Genomic DNA, 23,861 nt, shown 5'->3' on the forward strand with positions numbered 1-23,861 from the left:
ATTATAGTGCCACTAGTGGGTTTTGGCCAAAAACCTGAATATCAGGTTTAAAATAGACCAAAACCCTCCATTATCTCCATTTTTACTCCTCCACTAGTGACCCTAAATCTCCCACAACCTTTCCCCTTCAACTTCCACTCGAATTTCTACTATAAATCACCTTCCTCCACACACACATTATCCCATAAATCATTTACCTCACCAAACCCTCACTAAATCTTCCTTCTCTCCTATTTTAACTTTTCCAAACAACCACATTGCCAAGAATCAGATTTCTTTTTTCCAAATTATCCTTCTTCTCTCTAATGGAATCAAAAGGAAAATAAGTGGCCCAAAGAGTTAGTAGCAAGAGGTCCCGAAAAACTGGGGCTTCTTCAACCACTTGACAAACAAGCTCAGGGATACCACAGCATCGATTTGGTTGGTAAGTAGTGGAGCAATATGAACTAGATTGATTTGACTTCCAGAAAGAAGCCAAATACATGGAAGACGAATTTGTCAATGAAGGAAAGCTGCAGACGGAGTTTTCTCAAATTCACGAGATAGTCTACAATTTGGGTCTTCAATTCATTTTTGAAGACCAAGGTGAGTGCAATTTAACTCTTGTCCGTGAATTTTATGCAAATTGGAATACTGAGCAGTCGAGTACCAACACGGTAGAGGTACAGGGCAAAAGTATACGCTTTTCAACTAGGGCTTTAAATAAATTTTTGGGGATACCACATTGTGATTATAACGAATTTTTAGATATGAAAAAACAGCCATCATATAGAGATATTCATCATACTCTTTGTGGTACTAACTTCGTTGCAAGATGGGAGAGGGCAAAAGATACCGTTAGGCACAGTACACTTCATTATTCACATTTGAATAGTAAAGCCAAGGTGTGGTTGAAAATTGTGTGCAGTGTCTTGTTGCTAAGTAAGCATGTGTCAGAAGTGACTAGGGAAAAGGTTTTCCTAGTTTACCATTTGATGAAAGGGTTGCAGGTAAATGCAGGATCGGTGATCCATCGTAATATGCTGAAATTCAGAAAGAATAAGAGGTGGTGTTTCTATTATGAAAGCATAATAACCTGAATATTGAGGGCTCAAGGAGTTGAGGAAGAAAGTCATGATCTAAGTGCACCAAGGGTGCCACATTTGATTTGTAAGGTGGTTGACATGAAAAAAACAAGGAGTCATGATGCAGCACAAGGACAAATGTTGTCTTCCATAGAATGACAAGCTCGCGACGAAAGTTGGATGGGTCGCATGTTTGGAATGGCAGAATTACAGTTGCATATTGGTGGTCATCCAGCAACGGACAACGAGATGGCAGAATTGGTACATCGCTATCCCTTTACGGATAGTGCTATGCATATGTGTAAGGTGGGGCCAGCATTTAAAGAGCCTCTGAATGATGATGAATCCACCATGGAGGAAGTGGGTGATGAAGAGGACGATGACGAACTGGAGGATACAGCCACCACTGCTCTTATGGTGGTCGATGACACAGCTGCCATAGCTGGAGGAGATGCTGACTGAGTAATACAAGGAGTTCCTTCTTTCATTCTTACATTGTGCATTGTTGTGGAGCACTAGGGACAGTGTTTTGTTTAAGTGTGGGGTGAGAGTAGGAATGATATTTCATTGTATCTTTGTAAAGACTTTATTTAGTGCATTTTTCATTTTGGGTTTCTTGGTAGTTGTTTTGGGGTCTTTAGCCAAGGATAGTCCCTTTTGAACAGTATAAAAAAATGTGTTTCAGTTTGTTAGTATGGAAAGTGTCTGACTAGGCTATGCATATGAGAGAAGGCATGTTATGAAATGAAATGACTAGTTTAAGACACTTAAATTATTGTAGTTGACTCAGGTGATGCATGCTTAATTTTAATTCATATGATTATGTAGTTAGCATTCAATAGTTATCATCCATCAATTGTACATGTGCTATGTGTGAGTGAGGATTTTATGTATTCAGTGCAGACATATCGATAGCTAAAACTTGCCCGGAGTGTATGCGAAACAAAATAAAGATTGTATAGTTTAGGAAAGAAACTAGGCATTTCTTTGATAGCCTTGGTTATTTTCCCTTGTTTTGTACTAAACCCAAGTTTTCAATACCCTTTTATCTTTATTAATACTCATTTTGTATTTTAATTAATCCGACCCAAAATTCTAAACACTCGGAGAAATAGATAATGATCGAACAAAAGGGAAAAGAAAATGAAAAGCTTATATCTCACCTGTTAAAAGTGAGTGAGAAGGGATAAGCAAGAAGGAGGAGTGTGTTGAAAAAAAAGATAATATATATATATATATATATATATATATATATATACATATAATTTTTTTTGATAAGGGTGATGTATTGAAGTGTTTGGAAAAGGTAAGAAATAATGATGCTTACCTTCCCACCATTTTACATCACAACCTATGAAGACCTAGTAATCCTAAAACTATTGCATTCTTGTATTAGTAGAGCAAAACACTAAGGGCAAGCCTATGTAAATCCTTGTGTTGCACATGAAATCGTTTGAGAAAGTGAGTGATTTTGTTGAAATATACCCACAATGCTAATTTAGCGCTTGGGGGTATTTCGATGTAATGAGAAGCACATGTTAAATTGTAAGGATTTGATAATCTATAGAATGTCCAATTAAATGATTCATATGTGTTTGCTGTGTTATAGAGTCAGTTCTTGAGTTTAAGAGGTGTTGAACTAGTTATGATGATTGAACATGTGTAGCTAGGAGCTCATTGTATATCTAAGATAGGTTGCCTTATGTTCGTGTTAGGATCAACGTCTACCCTTAATTTAGGTGTTTATTCGAGGACGAACAAAAGTCTAAGTGTGGGTGGTGATCTTGAGCGCATTTATGAACCCATGTACTATGCTTGGCCATCTTTTGTGAGGCGTTTTGAGAAGATTTAGAGCCAAATGATGTATTTTGGATGAAATATCAAGCAAGTGTGCAATAAGGTATGAGTTCCAACATATGCAGGAATTTGCAAAGCAAAAGAGCAGAAAAAATGGTCATGACGCTATAGTGGCGCGATGTGCCACTATAGTGCCAAAACCTGCAACAAGTTTAGTGGCGCGACGCGCTAGGAGTAAAACTACTGAGGCATGTTTTGGGCGTTATAGTGGCGCGACGCCCCACTGCAGCGTCAAGTACAAAACTACAGGCATACTATGGGCGCGATAGTGGCACGACGCCCCCTACAGCGCCATCCACTTTTCAATTGTTTATTATTCTATTCATCAATAATTGAAAGGGAAAAAGCACTTTAAATAGTTTGTGTGCTAGGGAAAAAAAGGAGGGGACGTTTTTTGGAGGCTGAAAAGGAGGAAAGGAAAGAAGAAGCAAGAGAAGAAGAATAAAGCATCTTAGGTTCCTTTTCCTCTTTTGTTGTATCTCTTAAATTGTATGAATTCAATTACTTTGGGTTGTTATTTGAATATGAGTAGCTAAACACCCAAATTCTGGGGCTATAGCTACGAAGTCATGGTTTAATAGCATTTAAGCTTGTTGAAGATGCGTTATTGATTTTAATTACTCTTCCATTCTTTTGGTGATGATTTTGATGTTTGGCCAACATTAAGATATATGTGTTGTCTATCTTGAAATCGGAAGAGGAAAAGTAGATAGAACAAAGAATGGAAGGAATGTGTTCATGCTAATGTGTTTTAGGATGATTAGTATATAGGATGCTTGTGACACATACCTATTTACCACATTTGGTTATGATAAAGGATGATAGTTAAATGCTTTTTTATTGTTTCATACCTATCCCCGCTCAATGATGTAGTTAGGTTGACAATGAAGATAGGCAATTATAGGTTGGGAAACCATAATTGGATTATTAACCCTTTCTGATCAATAATTAAATAGCCTATCGGAAATTAAGATTGAATAATAATAAACTTGATTTTACGTTATGATATAGCCCTGGAATCTCTCGAAATCTGATTAACAAACAGAATTACTGCATTGTTTTCATTTGTAGAAAATTTTTCATACTTCCAAATCGTTAATACAACATCTTAAATCCATTACACAATTATAATTAGTGTAGTCAATTAAAAGAAACGGTTTGCCTTATCAAGGTCCCTGTAGGTTCGATATCTGGCTTGAAAGAGCCGCTTTACTACTTGAGAGACTACGTACATTTGCGTGTGCAATTGTAACAACAACACTGCTCATCCTCAGTCAATGCAGCTACTGGTTCATCCTGACCGTCAACTATTGGTGCTGGAGGAATCTAACAATAGGGACTGCCATCAGCTGTCCCGCTGTCTCTGATCCTCAGGAGCCTGCTACTGGCCTGGGACCTGGACCCTTACTCAGGTCTGTAATATACCTAGTGTGCCAGCTGGGCTACCAGTCTATGCCATAGTCTCAAGCACACCGAAAACCGTCAGTAGTTTATCTTGTAGTAATGGCGTTGTTGCATACTCAGGAGGAACATGCTCTCCTCTGGCCTCTGTCGCAAGCTAGGGTGAAATACCACTCTCATGATCCCTGACAGGTTTCGTTCCTGCGCCCTGGCCCCTACCTCACCTCTAGCTCTGCCTCTACCTTTACCCTCAGCTGAGGTCTCAGTAGAAATCTTGGGGGCTAGCTCCCCTCGTTCAGTAGAAGCTGAGGCTCTAGTCCTAGCCATCTGTCAAAAGAACACGTGATAACTCAGCACTTATACAAGAACCCACACACGACATAATTGAAAGAATTAAAAAGAGAATTATCTAACCGTCTTCATAGCCCCTCAAAGATAAGTAACAGACGTCTTCGCACTGATCCTCAAGGATCTACTAGACTGGGCTTGTATATATGTGAGACCTATGAACCTGGGCTCTGATACCAATTTATCACGACCCGAATTCGGGTGTGATGGCACTCACCTAACCCACCAAGGCGAGTCAGCCTAAGATTCTTAACAATTCAAAATAAGCTGAAATAAAAGTGGAAATGTAAAGTCTAACAAGCATGTATACATAATGATAAGCGGAAGATAAGTCTAAAACTACCCAAGACTTGGTGTCAAATGTACAAGACACTAATTATGACAGATTTAAGAAGTACAAATTCAATGTCTCAGTCCTCAAATAGAAACAAAAATAAGATAAATGAGCGACGAAAGTATGCCGGAGAAGACAAGCTGCTACCTCTCACATGTTCGAAAGTTCAGTCTAATCCATAGAAATATTAAGAGAAAGAGGTACCAATCTTAGATCCTACACAGGTGTAGAAGCAAGGGGTGAGCACCAACAACACGGTACTCAGTAAAATGGAAAACAAAACCCTAAGTAAAGCAATGCGGAACACAGGTACTCTTGACATCCTAACCACAATCCTCCAAGACTAAACACCTGTACTCAAAAAACCCATTCTATACAATTTATACTAAATTATCTCAAAATATTAAACATTCCATAAGTAGAAAGTACATATATATTCTTATCAACATACTCCAGCATGCATAAGAAATCTCAATCATAAATAGTCACGGGATGAAATAGATGTAAATGCAATGTCAAATAATCGTGGTGTATGTCTATCCTACGATACACATCCATTGATCACCTCAGACCAAAATCTATGAGGTCCTCACATAGACCAAGTATCAATCATCATTTCCAGAAAAGACCTCGGCCAATATCTTCTAAAACAGACCTCGGCCATAATATCCACCGAAAGACACCTCGACTAATCATCTCGATCGATAGAAACCTTGGTCCCAATATCCAAAATCTCACTCATATCATTTCTCAGCCATCACATATAAGTATATGCACAAGTAATTAGGGAAATAAGATGAATGTTCACATATGATGTCATATAGCCCACAATCACACAATAAATCAATATCTCATACTACACAACATTTAGACAATTACCCATTTCTGATATTACACTGTCAAACTTCAAATTATATAATTCACCTCAATCTAATAACACAATATACACTAATCCACTCACATAGAAAAATACAAGGTTTAACATAACAAAGAGCCCCTTCACTTTAGTGATGGGTCTTGCTTAAGCGAAGGTTCTCTTTAGTAAGCCTGGTCTGCTTAAGTGGACCCTACATCAGTACCAGCAAAATGAACTAAGTTAAGCTCAAGCCTCCGATCGAACCCTCGAGATTTGTTCGAAACCCCATATATACAAACCATATATAAAACCTTACCAAAATTCGACGTTCTGGACTCAATAGAATCATAGAATTCAAATTCGAGATCTTCTTCACCCGAAATCCGATAAGTGGTAGCTCAACTAGTTTCGACACTTAAAATACCCAAAATACCCTTGGAACCTCTAAAAATTACAACGAAGCCACTTCTAGCGTTAGAAATCCGAGTCGAGTACCCGAACCCCAAATATTTACCAAAGTCAAACTTTGATCAAATTTTATCTCAATCTCCAACTTTGTATGTAAAATCTACATTTCAACTCCAAATTTGATTTCGATAACACTTCTAGATCAATTTTCACATTCCAAAATTGATTGAATCAATATAATTCCATTCTAAGACTCAAAACTTCAAATGACTCCAAAACTCAAAATTTGACAACTTAAGCCTTTAAAACTCATTTCTCTAACAAAACCTCAATTTTTCACAAGATTTCCAAAACCTAGATGTCAGACCCAACCAAAGGTGACTCAAGGAAACTAATGGAAGGGGTAAATGGTAATTTTTCTAAAAATCTCAAAATAACCTTCAGGGTCATTACAATTCGATCACTAACAATGACTAGGAACCAAAGGCATATACTCTTCTAGTTTAATATTCTCTAGTCTACAAAATTTCTTAAATGGAAGATGGTATAAAGTTTTGGTAGCATGATTTAGAGTATTATTTTCATTACGCTAATCTTGAGGGTAAGTTTCATATTTATCCTATTACAATTACTTATATTATCAAAGGCATTAGCTCACAAAAGTGATTATATTTTATGAATTTTATTTAAATATCTTGAAAAACTCAAAAGGTGAGTTATGTTGTACTTCGATCTATTATACTATTTGCTGAGGTTTAGACAGTGGATTCAAGTCTCATCGCACCAAAAAGGGTAAGACATCAGGTTAAAGTTTGTATGCACCCTAATGAAAAATGTTTGATGGTAAAATGGTAGATTCAAGTTCTATCGCACCTAAAGGGTAAGACATCAATTTAAATTTTGATGCACCATGATAATAAGGTATTGAGTTTGAATATCAATGCACCGTAGTGATGACACAATGATGACTAAGACAATAATAATATATTTTTGATTAAAAGTCATGAAATTCATTCCATTGAATTTTCTCCATTCCCTAAAGAGAATGTGGTGGCAGTACATGATAAGTTTGAAATCCACCCAATTGATTTCCTCCATTCTATTGTATGAATGTGGTAGCAGTGAATGATAAGTATGAAACATGACAAATGATTTAATATATGAATAAGGACGTGGATGGACAAAATTATAATAGTCATCATTGTGGAAATTATAAAAGGAAGAACACTATGGGTTCTCCAAATAGTCCTTCAAAATGTGAAGGTAATTTTTATCATCATAATGACTGAAAGGTAATTGGACACGTGGTCATTGTGCAACCTAATAATTTGATGAATTTATAAATTATCCATCAAAAGAAAGGAATATAAAGTGATGGTACACTTGACCTTTAAAAATGATGTTGAGGTGGATCATTCAAAAATGATAAATTTTAAAGTCATGGCAATGGGCAATAATGCAAATTTATGAAGCATATACACATGATTAGTTCATTTCCTGAAGAAAATATGACTCGTGATAAGCATCATGAATGCTTGACCATTCTGAAAGTGAATGAGACAAGATGTGATAAAAAATATTATGGGTTGGATATATGCCACAACTTACCTCTACGAAAGGTTTGAGAGAAACAAATAAAAATATTATGGATTGGATATATGCTACAATTCACTTCTACGGGAGGTTTGAAAGAAATAAATAAATTTTATTTTGATATAAATAGTCATTGGTTGTGTACCTATGGTACGACAAAAGTAAAGCAAGAAACATGTCTTGTCTGTAATAATTTTGATCATGATAATAATAATATAATTTTCTCCTTAAAGGAGATGTTCACCATACGGATGGTGTCATGTGATAGTACATGAAATTAATTATGAACTTCAAAAGAGCTATTATACTATCGGAGGAATAATATTGGGGTTGTAGCAAGTCTCACAAGAAACTCAAAGTTTCAGAGGAATTGAAAATAAAAAAATTATTATAATTGAGACTATAAATTATGAGAAGATTTAATATCTTCAGATTACTATAACTGAAGCGGGTTATAAATATTTATGTAAAAGATTATCCGTATTTTTCTCTTGTTTGTTGTATACAAAGATGGGCATGATGATGGAATCACGTGAAAAAGTAAACTAAATGTTTACTGGAATAAAAATCAGTTGGCATGACCGGTTGGCCATTTTGGTTCAAATGTGATGTAAAAGTAATTGAAAATTCACGTGACTATATGATGATGAAGTAAAATATTCTTCAAGAATTCTCTTGTATTGCTTGTTCTCATGATAAAATGATCATTGTATCATTGTACCAGCTAAGATTGAGATTGTATTTTCTGAGATTTTGGAACTTATAAAAGGGTAAATATGGATCCTTTCACCTGTTATGTGGACCGTTTGCAACTAATGATAGTTACACCTATGAAATGGTCACACGTACTTTGTTTTCAATTTCCAAATTAATTTTTGTAAAGTTTTTTGCTCGAATTATCAAATTAAAAGCACAATTCCAAATTATGAAAGTATACTGATAATGTCACGCCCCGAGAGGGTACCCTAGGCGTGGCCGGCACTTAAAAACTATCTCTGGCCTCTGAGAGAACCACTTGGTCTCATCACTTATTCGTTCATCAGCGGAAGACTTAATAAGAATACTTATATGGGCTCTCCATTAACAACATCTCATGAAAGAAGAAGTTTTTAGAAGAAATAGTTTCAAAGGAGAACTACTCCAATTACATCATTAAACTCTGTCTATGAAGCCTCTAATACTCTTAGATGGTGCCAATGACATGTCCATGGCTACCTCAAAAGAAACATCACACTCAACAATAATAAAAGGATAAGGAGTTCCTTCGAATACAAGAAGGACTCACCAAATAGCCGAAAAGAAATAATCTTCAACGATGCGCCTGTTGAGGATCTCTAACACCTGTATCTGCATCATAAAATGATGCAGATCGAATGACGTCAGTACGTGGAATGTACGAGTATGTAAAATGGCAGGAAGGTAAGGACAGATATCAAGATACTCCTCTCAATAAAACTCAGCTCAGAACTCAACATCATCTCAACATCAATATGTAATGCAAGTTTAAAATATAATAATAAAAATAATAGTAATAAGAATTGCTTACTCAGTTGGGAGTTTCTCTAACCGACAACCATCACTTATGAGCTAGCGATGATACAACGAAGCGATGTCGTTGCCACATCCATCCAATACCTTGCCAAGGTAAAGGACATCACCATCTTGGATCCACTCATCAAAGTCCTCTTTTTGGGACTTAAGAGGCATAGCCTCCATCCTACGCTGGCTACGTAGTTCTGGGGTTTGAGCCAATTAAACTCTTACCCAACTCGGTGCTCAATACTACTCTCAAAATATGTGCTCATATTAAACTCATCATCTAGTCTCATTGGACTTTAATTTAAATCATCAAACTCATCTCATTTCATGTTCATCAATCATTATACTTCCAAAAATATTATTTACATCTCATCAAAACATCTTACTCAAAATATCATTTGCTCAAATTCATTCAAACTCAACTCTTTTGCTCTTTCAAAACTCAATAAAATACATATATAGTATTAATTCATATAGCTTTCTTTTTATCAATGAAAATAATAAAAAGCCAACATCTTTACTCAAAACATGTATAAAAATATTCATGAACATTAAATCAATTAGGATTCATGGGAAAGTAGCCATGAACAATAATTTCAATAATATGAGAGATAACAATAATAATAATATTAATGCATAAATATATCCAACTCAATAGAAGAAGAATTATTTTATTTAGAATTCAAAATTTGGATAAAATTCAACTATAATTCAATTATAATGAATTTAAATATTGGGCGCATGGACGAACTCAATCCAATGCTATGAAAGCCTTACATACCTTAAATCCGAAGGTTTACTCCGAATTTGAACACTCTTGGACCCCTAGCCTTTTCTTCTCGCCGGAGCGTTTTGTGTACTACCCGGAGTATAAGAATAACCGGAGTAGTATTTTTATACTACTAAAACTAAAACTATATTTGAGAAGAAGTATATAGAGAGAAGAAATGCTTAAGAAAGCTTGATGAATAAAATGAGGAAATAAGGTGGGTATTTATAGGTGGAAAAAAGGGACCTAACAATAAATAAAATAATTATAAAGAAAAATCTGAAAATTTAATGGAATATATTGATGTCATGGATGATGTTAAATGGAGGACAATTTATGTAATGCATGATGTCAAATGTATCTAGATGTTTCCATGGTAGGTAAGATGGGTTCTTTTTAACAGAATACTCTTTTTCGAAGCTGCGTTTGAATAAGATAAATTCCTTATTAGTATTTGGTTTCTTCATAAGAATTGTAGATATGGAAGTCTAGTTTCATATCGTTTAAGAATCAACCAATTTGGAGCAACCTACAGTGAGATATGAATTTTCTTCTATAAATACTCAATTCCGTCATAGTACTATATCTTGCAAAGATTAATTTATTTGACCTACTTATACTCCGAATCATAAGATATGTTCCCATGAAAGTTGTAGGTAAGGATGTTGTGGTTACCCAGAAATTTGAATCACCTAATCTGGACTAACCTATGAAAAGTTATGCCCAAAATATAGAGGCTGTATTATTTTCGTCGAGAATTGAAATACCGACATACAATATTTTAGGGGTTGTTACAGATAATGCTGGTTGGTTTAGCAGAAATTGTATGCCTCCAATTATAGCTAAACCATAGCTATGAGAACAAAACTCTCAAATAATATTTGGTATGAGATAAGTTTATTTACCATGTAAAAATACATGTATGCATCAAGCTAACGATGTTTCTCCATTATAATTGGTTAAGGGTCAGGAATCAAATAATTTCTATATAAAGGTTAAATGTATGATATTCGATTTAATTGTTCCACCACGCACAAAGATTGATCCCCAAATGAGGTTGGGGTGAATGTTAGATTTTCTAATACTAGGGTGAGAGATGATTGACAGCTGAAAATTATGAGTGAGATGAATTATTTAGATTTTCATTAAAAAATGTGAACTTGAAGTTCAAGAGATAATTCATTTGCATAATGTTGAAAATTAATTGTCAGATGATTTTGCTGACCTTATTTTATAATTCAGCTGCAAATGCTCCAATGAGAAATCCTTGAAGAACAGAGTCTATGTTAAGCCTGAAGCGTGATAGACCAATCGACTTCAACTATAAAACTCATTGAGGAAGGAGAGGACACATGACCAAGATGATCAGGATAATGAGGCAAGTGTTTTAAAGAAGCACGATGATATAACACTTCATAAAATTTTGACAAAGATTCAGATACCTGAAATGATAGAAAAATGAAGAGATCTCAATAAGTGATATCATAGTGGAATCGAGTCAAATGACCATCGACGGTATCTTTGATATCAAGTAGCGTTTAATGCTATAGATGGTAAGGAGGATCCTAAATTTAAATATGTCATATAGTCTGGATAGATAAATGATTGGCCAAATAAAATGCACGATTCAAGTATATTTTATTTCACTTAGAAAAGTGATGTTTTTGGACTTATCGTTCATAGTTGAAGATATAATGTCTATGTAGGTACAAATGAATCATTATGCGAAAGTATAACCTTAAGAATATAACCATGTACGAAGATAAGACTTGCTTGAAGAGTTGAAGATATAATGTCTATCGGGGCATGAAGAGTTTTTCGCAAAAGTCTTGGCATTATTAAATTGAGATATATTTTCTAATGGTGGATGCAATAAGATTTTCTTAAGTCTGAAAATAAATAAAATACTTGAATATGTGTAATGGATGATTGTCATGTCTAGCTAGATGATGAAGGTTGTATGAAAATACTTGAAGCATTCAAGGTATTTGAAGCATATAAAAGTTTGGATGAAACTTGTTCATTAAAGCTTCAAAATTCCTTATATGGATTAAAACAATCAGGGAAGAAATGGTATAAAAATGACCCTATTTGTCCTTTCATTTTTATAAGAAGGTCAGATCTAAATTTGTTAGGATAGTTGTGTATGTTGATGATTTGAACATCATTGACACTTTTAAAGAGCTTTCAAAAGCCATTGAGTTTTTGTAAAGGAAATTTGAAATGAAAAATTTTGGTAAGATAAATTTTGTCTTGGCCTACATATTTGACAAATGGAATATTTCTCCATTAATCAACATACACAAAAAAAATTGAAGCGATTTTACATGGATAAATCACATTCATTGAGTACCCCAGTGATTGTGAGATTGATTGACATAAATAAAGATCCATATCAAAATAAGGATGAAGAGTTTCTTAGTGATGAAACTCCATATATTAATCAATTTGTACACCGATAAATCTTGCTATACATGATCAAACATTTTATAATGAGTTTATTGGCAAAATTCAGCTCCTCTCCAATAAAAAGATGTTCGAATGGCGTCAAGGACATATCTTCGAAGAATCATGGACATGAATTTATTTTATTCCAATAAATCCAAGACAAAAATGATTAGTTAAGCAGATGTATGATATTCATCCGATCTACATGAAACTCATTCTTAAATGAGCTATTTGTGTACATGTGGAGGCATAACAATATCCTAGTATTCAATGAATCAAACACTTGCAGCCACTTCTTCAAATAATGCAGAAATAATAGTCATGCATGAAGCAAGTGGGGAGTGCGTTTGGTTGAGATTAATGACCCACCATATTCAGGAAATGTGTGGTTTTCTTTGAAAAAAAATATACCAATCACCATGTACGAAGATAATGTTACATGTATAACTCAATTTAAGGGAGGATACATCAAATGAGATCAGACAAAGCATATTTCACCAAAAAATATTTCTACACATGATCTTCAACAAAATGGTGAGATAGAAATTCAACAGATCCGTTCAAGTGATAATCTTGTCGATTTATTCGCTAAGGCATTGCCTACATCAATATTTGAGAAGTTGAGACATAAGATTGGAATGCGCTGTTTTCGAGATATCAAATGAAGCTTTCATCAGGAGGGAGTGAAATACGCATTGTACTTTTTTTCTTAACCATGGTTTTATCCCAATTGGATTTTTTCTGGTAAGATTTTTAATGTGGCAATATTTAAAGCGTATTATGAGATGTGTGTACTTTTTTATCTTCACTAGGCTTTTTTCTATTAAGATTTTAACGAGGCACATTACTTATGGACATCTAAGGGGGAGTGTTATAAATACATGAATAGTGGATTGTCCATTTGGTTTATTCATGAACTAGCAAATTCGTGTATGTATATTTTCAAGGTGATACAAACCTTTTTAAATGTCAATGTATCTACTAGTTTGGGCATTTAATATGATAATCTATACGATGATATCTCAGCCTATAAACAGAGGTATTATTCACCATTGTAAGTAACACTTGAATAGAAGAAAAATTCTCTCCTTCATCTACATTTCTTGCCTTCTTCTCTTTATACTTATATTGTCTGAGCTTAATTTTACAACACTGTACCCTTTTTAAATTTTAGTGAATTATTGTAAATATGATCTGCAAATGTTGTCCACGTCTTTAGCAAAAACATGGTTAATTTATTACGGAAGAAATCATCACTTCCTTCGTCAATTTTTATTTATGCGGTATTAATTTGACACATCTCTTAACGAGTAACTGTATTTTCAAAAGTGTTTTCGGGGTGAGTCTCAGGGCAAATTCCAAAGTAGGGCATACCAAAAATGCTCTAGGGTGCAAATTGAAGGCGTAAATCTCTAGGGCATAAGCCTAGAGCGTAAATCATAAGTCCCATGCTTAAAAGCGTATGCCTTGTGCGTTAATTTTATTTTTAAAAAAAATATTTTTTAAGTACTTTTTATTATGTGTGTAATGATATTTATGTTTTATGCTATCATATTTTTACTGAATATGTAAATAAATAAAGTAACTTTCATAGAAAATGACACTGACATAAATAATTTTTTAGATAATCATGCATAAGATAAATTTTTTAATAGGTTTATGTTTATCCATTTTTTGTCATTACCACACTTTTTACCCTTTCCTTCTTTGACATATATAAATAATAATCAGTGAAAATGTTAGTTGAGGATGAGAAGGACTAGCAGTTGTGTTGATTGATGATGATTTATTTAAACAATATCTAGATCATTATCATTTTTTGAATTGTTACCTTTCTCAAATAATAATTATTATATTTTTTTATATTATTGGTGATTTATTTGAATTTATTGCCAGAATTAATAAAATATTTACTTTTATTTATTTTCTTAGTAATAAAATTATAAAATTGAAAATACATGAGATAAGATCTATGGGACTTACATCCTATGTCTCGGGGCTTACATCTCGTCCCGTGTTGTGTAACGCCTCATGCCTTCGCCTATTAAAACACTGATGAGTAATAAATAGAATAATAATTTTATCATATTATTTTTTGAATATAATAAATTCAATATTTTAGAAAATAAGTATAATTAATAATAAAGGTAATTTAGAAATTAAATGATAAATTATTTTTAAATTTTTTAAATTGAACAATAAAAATAAATATCTATTATTATTATAATGGATAAATAGAAGTAAAAGGAGAGAGTAATACTTAAACCACAAATTGTTCCATTAAACATATTTGTATTCTACGTATCCCAGTGTTCTTTTGGTCATTCCAATTTCCACAGACCAGACTACCAAAAAGCCAGCGTAGAAACTCCATTTTAATTTGGGAAAGATCAATCGTTGGCTCGCAAAAGAACAATCGTCAACTCGAGTATAAATGAGAAAATAATTCATAAGTTTGCTATCTTCTCCCCCTATAATTTCTTTTAGTTAAAAATCCATCTGTCAGTAAAGATTAATAACATAGTAAAAGATGATTTTAAAAAATTTAGATTTTAGACCTTATTCAATTTCGAAAATCGCCTTTTGATATAAAAGGATCTAAGACTACCTAAAGAGATCAATTTCTTATTGTCACACCGATACCATCCCCTAATTGCACAGGTAGAATTTGATATGTGGAGTTTGAACAATATAAATAGGAATCAAAATCAAATAAAACATGATCTATAATTAACTTGGCTCTAATATCAAAATTTTAAAAATAGATGGTGGACCTAAATAAGAAAATAATCCACCAATATTCCGTGGTCTAAAAAATCAGTGCAGTACTAGCTGCTTTTCTCAATGGTTTCCCTTTCTTAACTTTTAGAACCTAAATCAAAGATGATCTTATGTAAAAAATTGTATACGACATACTGCTATGTGTTTATGAAAGTCTCAGACCTATTTGGATTGATTTATAAGTTGATGAAAATAGTTTATAAGTTGTTTTCAGTTTTTTTGAGTGTTTGTCTGATCAATTTAAAATCATTTTGTTCTTAAAATAAATCCAAAAAAATAATTGAACTTGTTTGACTTATCTTATCTAAAACAGCTTATAAATTGTTTTCAACTTATAAACTGTTTTAGATAAATTAAATCAAACGGACTCTTAATAACTTTTAAAGACAACACGTAAATTAATTAAGGTGATACTAGGCACATGGTTGCCAAAATTGGCTCAACAACCATGATTTCTTTCCAGTTTTCACAAGCTTCTGATTTCTGTATCTTTGACTAAATGCACTGAATTTGGGTATTTGCAAAATGAAACAAACAAGCTTTGGCCATGTGTCTCTCCAAGTTAAATACAAACAAAACGTGATCTTTTACTATTCACAAAAGCTACCGACGCTCAAAACAAAGAAGTATTACTATTCCCACTACTATTCCTACAGAGTTAAATAACAACATATCTAATACTCCCCCTCTCACAATTTATGCGATTTTTTTTTTGGTTAACTTTACATACATAAATGTAAACTTTATTATCATGTGTTAAATTATACCCATAGTGTAATGTTTTACAACGTTACTTTGGATTCACAAATAAATGGGTGGTAAGTGGTAACTCAAGTCACCGAAAGAAGTCTAGATCCAGTAAAGCTCAGGAATTGGGATAGCCGTATTTCCATTTCCACCACATAACCAAATTGGGCGGTGGCCGACTGGTCCCATCATCAAATGAACGCTGTATGTCATATGGACATCCTCGTTCCACCTAGGATCTAACTATGCAAAAAAGTACTTAAAGCTACAGGACATAAACACTGCCAAATCCTAAATCCAACGTCTTCTTCCACAATACCATTATTTATATTTATTTTTACAAAAAAACAACAGTGTTTTGTAGTACCCAACAACTATCCGCATGAAAAGAATAATGATTCAAAATACTGAATTATGAATGGTCGGTCACAATGATAATGAAACTTAAAACCATTAATGATCACCACCCGGGGCCCCTTTAGCCTACCAATAATGCAAATATAAACCCTTCCCCCTCACCCATTCACTCACTCACTCACTCAATTGTAAAGAAGATAGGAATTTGAGACTACTCTTCATTTTGTTGACCATTAATTAGAGAGAAATGGAGCACAGAGAAGAGGATGTGAGATTGGGTGCTAACAAATACTCAGAGAGGCAAGCAATTGGGACAGCAGCACAGAGTCAAGACAAGGATTACAAGGAGCCACCACCAGCTCCCCTGTTTGAGCCAGGGGAGTTGATGTCTTGGTCTTTCTATCGTGCTGGAATTGCTGAATTCGTGGCCACTTTCCTCTTCCTTTATATCACTGTTTTAACCGTAATGGGTGTTTCTAAATCCGATTCCAAATGTTCAACTGTTGGAATTCAAGGCATTGCTTGGGCTTTTGGTGGCATGATCTTTGCCTTAGTCTACTGTACTGCCGGCATTTCAGGTACATATATTTATTTATCATCTTATTAATTTTTTCGGATGAATTGACCAATTGGTTGATTGTTGTGCAGGGGGCCACATAAATCCAGCAGTGACATTTGGGCTTTTCTTGGCAAGGAAATTGTCGTTGACAAGGGCATTGTTCTACATGATTATGCAATGCCTTGGAGCCATCTGCGGTGCCGGAGTTGTCAAAGCGTTTGGAAAGACACTTTACGAAACAAAGGGTGGGGGAGCCAATGTCGTAAATGTTGGTTACACAAAGGGTGATGGCCTAGGCGCTGAAATAATCGGCACCTTTGTTCTTGTCTACACTGTTTTCTCTGCCACTGATGCCAAACGTAGCGCCCGAGATTCTCATGTCCCTGTAAGTATTGCTGCCCTCCACCTAGAAATAATATATATATATATATATCATGTGTACGTTCCTTGAAATTAATTTTATTCTTGTACACAGATCTTGGCACCATTGCCTATTGGATTTGCGGTGTTCCTAGTGCATTTGGCTACAATTCCAATCACTGGAACTGGTATTAACCCAGCTAGGAGTCTTGGGGCAGCCATCATCTATAACAAGGAACACGCATGGAATGACCACGTACATATTTAATTATCTTACTAACTTTCTTTTCTTTTTCCTTTATCATTCTAAAAAAATAATCTCCACAATTTGTGGATAATAACTTCTAATTAGATTTTTAAAGTAATTTTATGGGATCAACGTTAAATCTAGAATATGTAAGTGTTAGCTGGAATTAATTAAGCATTAAAACGAAATTTTCTCTAACATGTGATTATTTTGTGACTGTTACAGTGGATATTCTGGGTTGGACCATTCATTGGGGCAGCACTAGCGGCTCTATACCACCAAGTTGTGATCAGGGCCATCCCATTCAAGTCCAAATGAAGTTTCAGAATTGAATCTCATTGTGATCACTCATTCTGCCAATTTTCCTTTGTTATCTTATTGTCTTTTGTTTTGTATCTATGTATTTATAAGTTACCTAAGTAGGGGAATGTATGTGATTGCGGCATAACTTCTTTAAATGGACTTTTGCTTTCATTCAAGTCCATACAGAACATGCTGATGGGCCCAATAAAAAGTCCGTTTGCTTTTGCTTCTCTGTGTAAATAATTTTGGGTCATTTAACACCAATACCTCTATTTTGGGATGAATTTTCATTTTTGCCCCTCTAATTGGTAGACTTCAGCACTTCAAAGTAATAGAAAGATTATCTCTTTAAAATTTTTTATAATCCATAAGTTATGCCGACACAATTTATGTCTTTCAAGACATTAATTCAGTTTGAAAATAGGGAAAAAACATAAATTCTCACCTCGAAAAATCAGTTACACACTTAAATTATTATGACGATCTATTACAAACCAAAACTATCTAAAAGTGAATTTATTACCTCTTGAAATGTATAAACACCACTCTCACAGTATGTGGTGTATTACACTCGCTGTTACGTGAACGTCACATCTGAAATTATAATTTTTTATATTTTTTTCTTTATTAATTAACTTTTCTTTTATTAATTATATTTTATACTAATTAACTCCAAATATCACCGCCCATTCCCCCGACTCTCAACCCCAATCGTCTTCTCCACCAAAATCAAATTCGCACTCATTCGTCTTCTCAGCCATACCCAAACACTCTATTTTTTTTAGTCAAAATATATTAAATGTTCACAAATTTAATTTGCTTGAATTTGAACAATTTGAATGAAAGATAATTTCTATTCCATAGCTAAAGTGGAACAAAAAAGAAGATTGACTTATAGGTTTTTAGCTACAATTCTTCTTCTTCTTAATGGATTTTGAAAGAAAAAAAAGCAAGATTGAAAATGAGGAATAAATGGAGGAAAGCAAAGGTGGGGCAGGTAGGTTCCAAAGACACTTGAAGATTCATTGGCGGCGGTGGCGGTAGCCGGAGGGAGATTTTTCGATGTTATTTCGTGGTCTCACACTTTGAGGTTGGGATGAAAAATAAAGAAGTGTGATGAAAAATAAAGAATTGTGTTGAAAAATAAAGAATGAAGAATAAGAGGATAATGGGTAGGGTGTGAAGAAGAAGAGGGTGGGTGGGTATGAAGAAGAAAAGATGTTGGGGTGGGGTGATTTTATTTTAATTTATTTTTTTACTTCTGACGCACTATATTTTTTTTAATTTTATTTTTTTGCCACGTCAGTTTTAGGGGGTAATAAATTCACTTTTAGATAGTTTAGGTGTAATAGATCGCCATGATAGTTTAAGTGTGTAACTGACTTTTTAATACAACTTCACGAAAAATTAATGCCTTTTCCCTTTGAAAATATTATGCCTTACAAAGTTTACAATACACAAATTTTGTCTTACAAGATCAACACAAAACAATTGCAAGACAAAATTTGTAAACCACAAATTTTACAAGGCATAAAATCAATTTCAGAACTCTCAAATTACATCTTTTAGTCCTCTAAACTTTTGCCCTATAAGACGAGTCATCTCTAACTTATATCTTCCAAATTAAATTGCGAAATTAGTTCATACATAAGTATTTCAGCCAAAATTTTAGCATTAAATAAGAAGTAAAGACAAAAACTTTTTCGCATCCTCATCATAATATACACTTGCGTCAACGTCAATTATATATTTGATGTCCTTCTCTACCTCTAAAATTGTATCTTCAACTTCGACATCATTAATTAACATTAGCTTGGAATGAATGACATTCAACTTTTGATTCCTTCACCTCTTGAAACAAAGCCTAGAAAGTTTGGAGGTTCTTGTTCAAAAACCTCTCCACGACTTGCTGATTTTTATTGTCCCTTAAATAGATGATTCATCATATGCTTTCCTTGATTTGATTTTTTTTCATATCTTCACTTCATTACTACTATCAATAGCATATAGTACTAAAATAAAACTGTCATGACCTAGCCATCGAATCGTGCGCGCAGTTACTTTAGTCATCTAGATAGGAGAACTCTTACCACTCAATTTAAAACAGGCAATACAAAAATATAAAAAACGTAAGAAATGCCTTTAGTATTTAAAAACAGTTAAGTAAAATCAAGTACAAGGAAATCTTTTACAAAACAACGAAAAACTCTCCCTAGGAACTAGTCTAAATAGGTACAAGAACTTTTAAGAATATGAAACAATATGAAAAGAGACAGCTCCCACCATAGGCGGAGATGAGTACAAGTTGTTGGAGATTGCTATCCACGTCACTTAAGGAACATCACTGACCGCGCAACCAGACTATATCCAAAGAGAATAGAAAAAGTAGTATTATTACAAACAACACGTACTAATAGACATCACCGGTCAATCAGAATCCGCCACATAATATCATGTAAATACTTAAAAGAAACATACAATATAAAAGTTAGACAATAAGTCCTTATCAACATGTTTTTACTATCTCGGGTATAATATCCATGAACTTCTTACACTATTTTCCAAACCTCCCTTCCTCATTTCGTTGCCAAATGCACCTTTAAAAGTCATTTAACCTTTCCATCTTGGTCATAACCTAAACCCTTATAACACTAAGACTCTACAAAAATGGGTTACACCCAACTGCATCGGTAAACATACTACCTATATCTATGTCACCACTTGCAAGTAACCTGGACTGTCCAAGGATCCCTAAGATATCATCTACAGTGTTTAACATGCAATGTCAGTCTACATAAGAATCACTCTAGTATTTAAATACAACAATTCGGCCACTCATAGATCAACATGTAATAATTACCTCACAATAAGAAAATTCGATTCACTCACGGAACGAACACTCAAAAGCACAACCAAACATGTAATAGGCGTTGAACCCAAGTCAACCATAGTAGAATTTATATTAGGCGTGGTATCCAAGCCGATCGATAGGTATTTCATACCAAGTGTGATGCCCGAGCCAATCGAATATCACAAACATCATAATAATAACAGCCACAATGAAAAACAACTCACACTTGTAAATCAAGTTTTGAAGACAGTTCATTATATGAGATTAACAATAGAATATCATTAACATTCATTCCCTTATCCCCTAAAACACGAAATGTACAGCAATGCTGGCAAAAGAATTAACATGTACATATAACGTAATTTGGAAAACAATTCAACCATCACCTATTACCACTGACCTAATTCATTATCCCAACATAGAAGACATCTGAAGAATAACCCTGGCCTAATCAATTAAGCATATGACACAAACATCCCCATACTGGACTTATTTAGAAGCATACGACCATTTTCAGGAAATCCCTTTCTTAATGCCACGAACTTAGTACCTTACTTTTTCATCCCATTTTCCACATTCATACAAGCCTAGGAACCCACTACAACCTTGTAACACCTCGAACTATTATAGTTAGATTAATTTTGAGAAGCCCAAAGAAAGTAAGGGCAATTCACTATTCAATGGACGACGAGTGCTACCTATGACCTATAGATGGTTCTACAAGTCATAGGGATGACACATAGGTCCCCTATACACTTAGTAAAAGTTTCAATTGTTAAGACCCTCGTAGAATGGCTTATGTACTCTTTAGGGGTTTGTACGGAACGTAGGAGACATCTTTAGAAGAGGTCCTAAGCATAGTTTGAAGACCCATTTCTACGAGTTATTTTCTATGACCTGCCGAAGGATCTATGAAGAATGGATTCATAGACCCAATGTCACATTTAAGTAGCTACTTATAGAATTTGCATACAATAATAACTAGTATTCAAATGGCTCCTTATTAGGCTTTTTATGGGAGGAGATGTAGGCCATCAATTAGTTAGTTTGAAGCTGCTGAAACTGAGTTGATAGGACCATACTTGGTTCATCAAGCTATAGAGAAGGTTAAGATTATACAAGAGAGGTTAAACATCGTGCAAAGTCATCAAAAGTCCTACACTAATGTTAGGAGAAGAGACTTAGAGTTTGAGGTAATGATTGGATATATCTAAAAGAAATTCCCATGAAGGTGTTATTAGATTTGAGAAGAAGGAGAAGCTTAGTCCCTGATACATTGGTCCCTATCAGATTATTAAGAGATTGGTAATGTCGCTTATGAGTTAGAGCTACCATCGGAATTAGCATCCTTTCATCTTGTATTTTATATTTCCATACTTAAGAAGTGCTTAGGAGATCCTTCGCTCATTGTTTCTACAAAAATAGTGGTGTGAAAGATAGTTTATCTTATAAGGAGATTCCTGTCTAAACTCTTGATTATCAAGTTCACAAATTAAGGACCAAAGACGTCACTTCAGTCAAAGTTTTGTGGAGAAATCAGTTTGTTGAAGAGGCTACATGGGAAGACGAAGAAAACATGAAATCCAAGTATCCTCATCTATTCGTTCCTCCTAGTATTGATGTTGAAAGTAATATTCATTTCCCTATCTCAAATTTAGCGCCTTTTTAAGTATTTGAGTATTTATTCATGACTTTGAGTCTTTGAGTTCTTGTACTACATTCGTATCTTGAGATAAATCTTAGCTTGGTCATCATTCGAGGATGAATCATACCAAGGCAGAGATGTCGTAACACCTCGTACTATTCTAACTTAGATTAATTTCGAGAATCTCAGAGAAATTAAGGGCAGTATATTGTTCAGTGGATCACAGTACAACCTAAGGCCCATAGAAGGTTTTACGAGTCGAAGGGATGATGCATATATCCCCAAACACTTTATAAATTTTTCAATTGTTAAGAACCTCCTATGAATGGATTCTACATCCCATAGGAGTTTCTTCGGACTGTAGGATATGTCCGTAGAATAGGTATCCAAGACGGTCTGAAGACCTAGTCCTACGAGTTATTTTCTACGATCAGTCAAAGTACGACCCATAAAAGGAATTCCTAGACCCAATGTCACATTCTAGTAGCTACTGGAATATGCCCCTAATTCTATGATAGAGTTCTATGACCCGTATGAGGATCTACGACTCGTAGGAGATTCCATAAACCTCAAGCCTAATTTCCTTAGTAAGACTCTATGAGCCACTTTCTACGATCCGTCATAAGTTCTACGACCCGTAGAAGGGGTACATATACCCAGTGCATCAAGGTCCAGTAGGTCAACATTTTGGTATTCAGTTCTTACGATTGGTCTTATACGGTCCGTAGAAGCTTCTAACATCCTAGAATGACCCGTAGATGGCCTAGTGATAGTTTTAATAAGGGGTAAAATTTTGCTTTTCCGCCTTTTCCAAACCAAAATCCTGAAGTTAGGGGATAAAATAAGACCCATATCAGTACTCCATAATATTTTTCTCTCATTAACACTTAGAATATTTTGAGAGCAAGATTTGCAGAGGAGAAAAGCTACGGTTCAATTATTTCAATCAAGTTCTTTAAGTTTCGCTTAGATAAACGATCTTCCACGTATTTAAGGCTATTCATAACATTGAACCGAGTTCATACTCGTGCCCTACATTTCAATTTCATAATTTAAGAGTTCAAGCTTGAGTTTCTATCCCAATAAATTGAGTTGTTGAGTTAGTTATGTAATATTTTATTGATTTCTCTGTATATTTATTCTATTGTGATGATTCTCATGATTGAGTTCTTAAATTATTGTTCATGTTTACGTTCGCATGTATCCTAGTTGATATTTGCATGACTGAATTCTATGCATTGTTTTGAGTTTAAAGAATGATTTAAATTTCATATCTTACTTGAAAAAGAAGTTTTGAGCATAATATATTATTTGAGTTGTGAAGTCATTCATTCACTGATTTTGAGCATGATCCTTATCAACTCTAATGAGTTAGAGTGTTATGCATTTATTTT

General features: G+C 34.3%; 1 protein-coding gene across 1 annotated transcript; it reads left to right on the forward strand.

Moving 5' to 3' along the window:
* Nucleotides 1–16,567: 16,567 nt before the first annotated feature.
* On the forward strand, nucleotides 16,568–18,197 carry LOC129895053 (aquaporin PIP1-2). The gene is made up of 4 exons (XM_055970685.1): nucleotides 16,568–17,080; nucleotides 17,151–17,446; nucleotides 17,537–17,677; nucleotides 17,894–18,197. The coding sequence occupies exons 1-4, from the start codon at nucleotides 16,750–16,752 to the stop codon at nucleotides 17,984–17,986; spliced, it is 861 nt and encodes a 286-aa protein (XP_055826660.1). The 5' UTR covers nucleotides 16,568–16,749; the 3' UTR covers nucleotides 17,987–18,197.
* Nucleotides 18,198–23,861: the final 5,664 nt, after the last annotated feature.

The sequence above is a fragment of the Solanum dulcamara genome, chromosome 7, assembly GCF_947179165.1.
Source record: "Solanum dulcamara chromosome 7, daSolDulc1.2, whole genome shotgun sequence".
In the NCBI taxonomy this organism is placed as follows: domain Eukaryota; kingdom Viridiplantae; phylum Streptophyta; class Magnoliopsida; order Solanales; family Solanaceae; genus Solanum; species Solanum dulcamara.